At 52.7% G+C, this 8,364-nt stretch overlaps 2 protein-coding genes across 2 annotated transcripts in view; one reads left to right on the top strand and one right to left on the bottom strand.

The window, feature by feature from the left end:
* Nucleotides 1-6,332, top strand: part of TMCO6 (transmembrane and coiled-coil domains 6) — a 7,655-nt gene extending 1,323 nt beyond the window's left edge. Inside the window, exons 2-11 of the mRNA XM_026858563.1 lie at nt 6-56; nt 177-360; nt 1,579-1,683; nt 2,812-2,897; nt 3,448-3,564; nt 4,226-4,337; nt 4,419-4,593; nt 4,726-4,820; nt 5,369-5,536; nt 5,954-6,332. Coding sequence (XP_026714364.1) covers nt 6-56; nt 177-360; nt 1,579-1,683; nt 2,812-2,897; nt 3,448-3,564; nt 4,226-4,337; nt 4,419-4,593; nt 4,726-4,820; nt 5,369-5,536; nt 5,954-6,118 — 1,258 coding nt within the window. The 3' untranslated portion in view covers nt 6,119-6,332. The remainder of the gene's footprint in view (nt 1-5; nt 57-176; nt 361-1,578; nt 1,684-2,811; nt 2,898-3,447; nt 3,565-4,225; nt 4,338-4,418; nt 4,594-4,725; nt 4,821-5,368; nt 5,537-5,953) is intronic.
* A 115-nt stretch (nt 6,333-6,447) lies between these two features.
* Nucleotides 6,448-8,364, bottom strand: part of NDUFA2 (NADH:ubiquinone oxidoreductase subunit A2) — a 2,147-nt gene continuing 230 nt past the window's right edge. Inside the window, exons 2-3 of the mRNA XM_026858565.1 lie at nt 8,134-8,240; nt 6,448-6,646 (exon numbers count right to left, since the gene is read on the bottom strand). Of these exons, the coding sequence (XP_026714366.1) occupies nt 6,555-6,646; nt 8,134-8,240 (199 nt within the window). The 3' untranslated portion in view covers nt 6,448-6,554. The remainder of the gene's footprint in view (nt 6,647-8,133; nt 8,241-8,364) is intronic.

Raw genomic sequence — 8,364 nt, forward strand, 5'->3', positions numbered from 1 at the left:
CTCAGCCGCCTCCGCTGGGCTCTGCGGAACAAGGAAACTCAGCAGAAGTTTGTCAGGTCTGGCACTGCATGGCTGTTATCAAGGGCATGTCCTTTGTCACAGCCATTGTGTGGGTGACTGGTACGTGGCCGAGGGTGGGAAGGCGGGAGATGACAGCACCCTTTGGGTTCCACCAGGCTGGACGGCAGCATCCGGACACTCATTGGGCTCTTCACCAGCAGGCTGGCTGACATGCAGATGGAGGCAGCCCGCTGTCTCCATGAGCTCTCCCACTCCAGTGACCCTGCTGTGGCTGAGGCATGTCTGCCAGCAACCTCCTATCTCCTCACCTACCTCTCGGGACATAGCGTTGAGTTCACGGTAAGACCTGTGCTGGCATTTGCCAGGGCTCTGGCACCTGATAATCCTTTGGTAGCGGTGGATGTTAACCTCTGTTGGCCAGCCTTAGCCTAACATGGTTTACATAGGAGTGCTTGTGGGAGGGGGCCCTCTGGAAGTCTTTAATCCAACCTTCTCCTTGGAGTAGAACTGTCCCTGGTGTTAGCCCAGGGCAGCAAGGCTTTGTCTGACCAAGTCCTGGAAATATGGAGACCCCCTTCATTGTGCCCCATCCCAACACCAAGAGGAGTTTGATTCCACTGTGTTTGCAGCTCCTTCCAGGTAGCTGCAGGCTGCTCTTAAATGCTACCAAGCTTCATCTGGGCCAGGCAAATCCACCTGCCACAGCCTGGGACACAGTGGTTTGCCCCATTTGCAGTGGGTTCCTCTTCTTCAGCTCCAAGCTCCGTCTGGGAAAGCAGGGACTGCAGGCTGTGGCAGCTGGGCTTGTGGTTTGGCCTGGACAGGAGGTACTTTGGAGTCTGTGTGGTGGGTAAAGCACAGATACTTGATGCAGGTCAGTTCAGGTGTTTTAAAAGATCTTGGAGAAGTGAAAGAACAAAACAGCTGCAGGCTGGGAGGCAGGAACAGCTCCTTTGTCAGCTTACCTTCATGCAACAAACAGGCAGGCTTTTGTCTGGGTGGGGGGGGAAGAGCAGAGTGCCTGTGGCTCCAAGCTGCACAGTTTGATCCAGGCAAAGGAGCAAACAGTTGGAGTAACTCTGGGATGCCCTTGTGTTCTGTCTGCTGCTGAGCAGGCGGCCTTGGGCAGCACATTGCCCTGCTTTGAGCGGTGGACAGCATGAGAGCCAAGGAACAAGATGGAGAGCAACACCAAGGTGATGATCATGTTTTAACGCAGCACACAGGCAGTCTCCAGGACAATACTGTGAAATTAGAGGGGTCTCAGGGAAATGTCACAGCAATAATTAGAAGCCTGAAAAACCTCTGAAGCAGAAGTGATCAGATCCCAACCTGAGCCAGATAGAAAAAGGATAAATTGAAGCTGATACAGCTGGGAATGGGGTAGCTGGAGAGTCCATCAGTATCCGTGTTTGCCCCTCTGAAGGCAGATTCTGCCCCACTCAGGAGATGTGTGTGCCCTGTCCCAGGGTGCAAGGACCTAGAGGCCTTGCTGGCTGCCCAGGGCGCCCGTGGGGAGTGCAGAGGAGGTGACCTGCTCTCTTGGGCGTGTTTCAGGAGCTGTGTTTGTACACCCTGGGGAACCTGGTAGTGGAAAGCGAAGCTATGAGAAAGCAGCTTCTGCCTCAGGGCATCATTCCAGTGCTGGCATCCTGCATCCAGGTGGGTGAAATATCTCAGCCACACTCCTCCCCTGCCCTGCCCCAGAAAGGTGCCTTTTCTGTTGCCCTCTAGACACTGGCTGGTATTGAGTTACCACCCCTTTTTCCAGCTGTGACCACGAGCAGAGACCCCTCTGCAGAGGGCTGTTCCCTTGCAGGTGAGGGTCTCTCATGGGTTTTCTTGCATTCCATTTTTGGGGCTCAGTGTTGGAGAACGGCTTGCAGAGAGCAAGGCCATAGCTCCCTGCAGAAGTCGGTCACAGCCACCTGAGGTAAACAGAGGAAAAAAAACAGGGTACAGTTATACTAATAAGGAAGGAGATTCAAGGCTCAGTGATGCTAACAAGGACTGTTGTGAGAACAAAGAGATAAGTTGGGGCGCATTATGACCTTGGGGGTGAGACAAAAACAGCCCTGGAAGGGAAACAAGCTCAAAGCAAGAAAAATGTTTATGCATACCAGAAATGCTACAAGGGGCTGGGATATTACAATGTGACCTTTTAGATGTACCCAATGGCTGAGATATTATAATGTAGCTTTTTTAATGTATCCAGTAGAGTTACAAGTAGTGTATTGTAGACTGCTTATATAAGGTGTGATTTCTTTCAATAAAGTTGAAGCTCGCTCTATCATTCACATTGAATCGGCTGCTTGCTTCCTCAGCCCGCCGCAGCTCAGGTCATCACCTTGTGCTCTTCTCCAGCTGAATCTCACATCCGTAACTGCGGCTTGCCAATAAACAGTCTGTGCCATGGGGAGCTGCAGGCTTCTCCCTCCATACAGCTTGGGTCCAGCAGGTGTACGAGGTCAACACAGTGAGAGGTGCTGTCATTTGCAGGTCTGAATGCTTAAAGCAGCACTGCTGCTGTGCTTGGGTTCCTGTGTCCTACAGCCGCAGCCCCTGTGAGTGCAGGGAGCGGGAACAGCTCAGCTCTGGTGTGGCCACAGGTTGCTCTATTGCTCCCGGTCCTCTGCTGTGTCCCCTTTTCTCCAGGCATGGAGAGACTGTGCTGCTCAGCTGCTTGGTTTGGTGTTACAAAGGGTATTGCCTCTCAACAACACAGCAGCTGGCACCCTGGGATCCCTCGGCTCTGTTGGGTGGCATTAGCTTTGTTCTGTTTGATTGCAGTCCCCACACGAGGCTGTGCTGGAAGGTCTGGGCTACGTCCTCTCGCAGCTCCTCCAAGCCAAGGAAGCTCCCACAGAGATCATACCGTGAGTCTGAGCCTTTTAACCCTGCATCAGGATGGGCCCTGGGGCCCGATGTGGTATTTGTGTGCTGGGGACAACAATGCCTTTCCCATCCCCGTGATATTAATAGTTCAGAGCAGAATCCTACCAGAACTATGGAGGTTTTGTGGCAGATCAGGGTACAGGACTTAACTCTTTTCCTGCAGCCTCATCTGAGCAGACAGCTCTGGTATTTCGGTAAAGGACAGTGTTGAGCAGGGTAGGCTTGCAGGGAAATTCTGACTGTATTCCTCCTGTGAATGAAAAGATCAGCTTGACAGCACCCAGTGCTAAAAATGTGGCCCCAGGCCCTGCCACAGACAGGGAAAGCTTATGCTGGGCCTTAGTGGTGCCTGAGGCTGCAGCCCTTAGGTAGGAGTCTCTTCCAGGTGTGTTTTCTGAGTATGTAGCCCCCAGCACAGGGGAGAGCAATTCCCCTGATGCTCAGTGGCCAGGGCTAGTGTCTCCCTGTCAGTTGTCTGTCCTGCTTGTGCTCTGGCCTGTGCCTCCATTAACTCTGCTGTTCTGACCCCAGCTTGGTTCTGGACTCTGTTCTCCCCCAGCACATGATTCGACTGGTTTGCTCTGACCTCAAGGGTGGGATAGGAGCAGCCGTGGAGTTTGCATGGTGTCTCCACTACATCGTTTGTAGGTAAATGCACTGTTCTCCTCATTGTGAGTTCCCTGGGGGCAGCCCAAGAGAGGCATAAATGCTCAGTGTCCTCTGAGGGGACCTGGATGGCCTCCCCTTGCCCTTTTCCCTTGGGAGAGCAATTTCCCTGCCATCCTGGGCATTCCTGCTCTCCTACCTGAGTGCACACATGCTGTTTGCATGATCACAGAGTTCCTTTACACGGTGATAACAGCTGATAAACCAGAGGAGGCTGTTTCTAGTCCTCTGAAACCACCCCAGTCGTCTCCCCAAGGCAAGGTTCCTGAATCCTCATGCTTCTGGGGTTGGCCCAGTGTGTCACCTGGCTGGGCTGGCTGCTGCCAACAATTTCTGCCTGCCCTGGTGTGGCTGCTCCAGTGTCATCTCCTTCAGCAGCCCTAGCAGAGAGGAACGTGTGGCTACTCAAAGAAGGATCAGGACTATTGTTTCCAGACCCACACAGATTATTCTAGTGGATCTGTTTTCTATGGGCTTTTAAACCTTCTCAAGCTCAGAAACAAGCTGCTATTCAACATGAAGCAAGCCCTAGGGTGGTTCAGGAGAGCACTGCGAATTTCCAGGCCCCATTTTTGGAAAGGGCTGCAGCAGTTTTTCCCTCTCCGAGTGCCGAGAGCAACCAGACTGTCCCTTGCCTTTGCAGCCATACAGCCAATGAAGCATTGCTGTCGCTGGGGGCCTTGCCTGCCCTCACCTCACTCTTGCTCAACCTGGCTTCTGCAATCCCCCAGGATGCTCCCAAGGGCCTGGAGCTGGTAAGACGTGGGCAGGGTGCTGGCCATTCCTAGCATTGCTGTGGGGACACGGTTGGCCTAAAGGACTTATTTCTGTCACAGCTTGTCTGCCCAGTGCTGCGGTGTCTTAGCAACCTGCTTGCAGAGGAGACAGGCTGTGAAGTCCAGATCCAGGATGAGCGCCTGCTCATCGCCCTCTTCCTCATCCTGCAGCACTTCCTCCAGCCGCACCCGTTCATCGTACAGGAGTGTCTCTGGCTGCTGAACAACCTCACGGGTGAGTGTCAGCAGAGCCAGAGCTTCTGCCAGGACCTGCCTTGATTGCTGGCAGACTGGTGGAGTCTTGTCTACAGAGACCTCCCTCAGAAACCTCACTTTTAGTGACAAGTTCTTTCTCTGCCCACTGTAGCAGACAAGCCCTTCTTCTGCTCCACTCTGCTCTCCCTGGACTTGCTCCCGGCCCTGATGCAGCTCCTACCATGTTCCCAGATGGCCAGCGTGTTGGTAAGACCTCGCCTCACGCCCCTTATCTGAGGGAGAAGCGCTGGACTTTCAGGAACATGAATCCCACATGCACAGTGCTCAAGTTGGGAGGTTGGCTTGGGGCAGTAGCAACAGCTTGGTGGAAGGTCTTGTCTCATGATAGTCACCATCCACCTCCCCTGAAGTCACTACGTCTGTATTTATGCTTGACAGAGTTGTGTGTCCCACCAGAAGGGTCCCAAGACAGAATGTTAACTTGGGGGCACCTGCCAGCACCTGCAGTGGACCCAGGGATGCTGCTCCCACCTTATTTTGGAAGACCCTAAAACTTTAGGGAGCCCTGGGGAGATGCTGTGCCAAGGGGTGGGTGGTGTGGCTTCTTCTGCTTGGCTCGGGGATGAACAGCACCTTGGGGTGAGGCTGGAGGTGGTTTTTAACAAACACACAGGTTTGGAAAAGCCCCTCTCAGAACCTCCAGCAAGGACATAGGAAAGCCCCAAAGAACTCCCTAAGCCTGCCAGCAATCTACCCACTAACAGACCCTCGCTGCTCACTCCCTCTCCCTCCAGGTCCTAACAGTTCTGTGCAATATAGCAGTGAAGGGGCCAGCCTACTGCCAGCAGCTGCACTGGCAGCCTGCCCTGACTCTGCTGCTGCCTGCCCTCACACTGCCCGACCCTGAAGCGGTGGGGCAGTGCCTTGAGCTGCTGCACCTCCTCTTCCAACACTGGCCAGAGGTAAGAGCCAGGAGCGCCTGCCCCAGAACCAAGCACAAGACTGTAAAGCCAGGGATAGGGATTGTTGTTACTGAAATCATGCTGCCTTCAGTCATTGCCATGCTAGCCCCCCCACTCCTCAGCACCCAGACATGTGCCTGAAGGGGGGCATTTGCATGATGCAGAGGATGGAAGCCCTTCTTGTGTCTCTGGGGAGTTCCCTTCCATTGACAATCACTTTTTTTGGTTGTACCCTTTCAGATTATCATGGGGGGATTCTTCTGATTCAGTTGTGCTTACTCTGTGTGCTCCTGGCCAGCAATCACTGTGGCTAGATTTACCTGGCTTGGGACTTTAGTGTCTGGTAGGGCTCTGGATCAGCTGTAGCAGCTACTCAGCTAGCAGCCAGCCAGCTCTTACCTCTCTCCTCTCACACAGGCTGCTGCTGACTTCATCAGGCAAGGTGGGCACTGGGCCCTTGAGCAGCACCAGAGCACCCCAGAACTCCAGGAGCGGGCACAGGCACTGCTGGCCATGCTTGGGCAGCCCCTGGGAGCCTCCACCTTCAGCCCCTGCGACACTAGGTTGTCTGCCTTCTCCTAGGCCATGCCACCTCCCCTCTCTCCCGCTGCGCTCCAAGGAGGAGTCAATAGATTCTTCACCCTGTCCCCTGCTTTCCCAAGGGTGGGTAGGGCTCTAACTGCCAGCTCTGGCTGCATGGGGACGCTGGTCCTTGGCAAGATACAGCTGTTTCCACCCTTGGAGCTACCAGCAGCCTGCCCCATGCCCCTCCCCAAGCCCAGTGCAGGGGCAGAGCTGAGCTGCAACCCAGGCAGACGGGCTCTTGATGCCAGAGAGGTGGTGTATATACCCTGTTGGACTGGCTGTTCCCTCCAGCATGTCCTTTTAGCTTTAAACCCAACATGTGAAACTCAGAGTAAGCATGTTGCATTTATGTGATTGATAAATTAAAAGATACATGTTTTACATTAATGATCATCAGTCAGGTCTTCAGCATGCACATGTTTACTGTCCATCTTCACACCTTGCTTTTCACAATGTTCTCTAAGGCCTTGGCCACTTCGTCCACAGTAAGGTTGTTCAGTGGCACACTTTTCTCTTTGCCAAACTCTGCAGGAAAGACAAAGAGTGAGAGAGGGGGCAGATGCCTCAGTCTGTTTGGTGCAAGGGCAACCCACAGCCCTGCTTTAGGTCTCCCAAGCACTACCGGTGTCACAGCCCAAGCTCCACTCACCACCCTCACACCCACCACTCCTCAGCATCCCTCCCTGTGACCAAGTACAGTTTCCACTTTATTCTCAGCCTTTCCCTTGGAGAGAAGCCAACGCAGCCTAACATATTTCTTTGCCTATTTTTGTTAACTTTTGCTGCAGAGCAGCTGGGCAGAGGTCATCACCACATGCCAAAGCAATCTGGTGGCTTTTGGTCTGTATACATCAAGATGCTCACTAACACTAAATTAGTGCTGAAAAACTTACTACTACAGCAGCCCCTACCTGGGGCTATATTTCTCTGCAAGTCACATACCAACAAGAGATAGACTATACATGTAGGCTCTTCTGTTGGCCCACGTGCTCACACTGGGAAACTTGTGCTTAAAATATCTTTGGAAAAAAGTTTCTAAATTATTTTTGTCCAGCCCAGATGGCTTTAGGAAAAATTCAAAGCTTTTACAGAGGAGCTTTTCTGCTCCCTCCTTGGTAGTTTCATGGAGAACACAGTGAAAATAAAGGAAAAAACAAAAACATTTTTCTGTATAGGAATTCTACCAGGGTAGGAGATCACAGCCACAAGCTGACAAACCACTTTCTAAGCCACAGGTCCCTTTTCTGCCTCCCACCAGGTCTTGCAGCAGTAACACACATTCCCCACTTGCGTTCCCCACTTGCAGACAGCTGCTCCCCCTCCCTCCTGTGATAAGTAATCAAGGGTAATTTGCAGATCAAACGGGTTTTTCTTAACAAAAGGAATGATCTTGCTGCAACAGATCTGAGAACATCCTGTCTGGCAAGGAAAAAAAAGACTTAACAGCGAGGTTGCAAGATGTACTGTCTCAAGGCAACTGTTAAACTGCAATCTTATGTTACCATGACAACTTCTGAACTTTTGTCTTTGTTTAGTTTAGATCTTAGTGTAAAAAGAAATTAGTTTTGTAATTTACAATTTCACAGCTCCCTGTTAACAAATGTACAGCCCCCCGTTATGTGACTGAAAGCCTAACTATTTGCTCAAACCGACAAACCGACCTTGAAGCTAGCCAGCCTTAAAGAAGTTATAATAACAGAAGCTAAGAGGCATGCTGAAGACGTCAAAACCGACCTCCGCGAGAATAAAAAGGCTGCGTTACTTGTCGGAATTTGCGAGCCTTTTACTTGTCGGAATTTGCAAGCTGCGACTCCCCGGCCACCCAGCGCGCTGTTTTGCTTTCCTACCTTAATAAATATTTAGTGAATTTATTTCGGATTCTAGTAATTTTAATTCAGCTATAACACTCCGTGTCTCCTACTGTAACCCCTACGTGCTGCAGACGGCTGGGCTCTGGCACTCGCTTCCAGCTGCCCTCCAGTGGTGCTTCCCGGCGGGCACCCCTCACCTACCGTACCGAGCCCAGAGCTTGGGCTGGACACCGGAGCACTCGCGGATCAGGATGGGGAAGTCGGGATTGGCCTTCTTCAGGGTCACGTAGTGCTGCTCGATGAAGTCTCTGGGGAGGGAAGGAGGAACGGCGGACGCCCGTGGCTGAGTCCGCCGGCGCCGGGCAAGCCAGTGCCTCACTCGCCCAAGCTGGACCCGCTCGCCGAGCGGCCGCCCGGCCCGGCCCCGCGGCT

The sequence above is a fragment of the Athene cunicularia genome (assembly GCF_003259725.1).
Source record: "Athene cunicularia isolate RWA chromosome 13 unlocalized genomic scaffold, athCun1 chr13_part1, whole genome shotgun sequence".
In the NCBI taxonomy this organism is placed as follows: domain Eukaryota; kingdom Metazoa; phylum Chordata; class Aves; order Strigiformes; family Strigidae; genus Athene; species Athene cunicularia.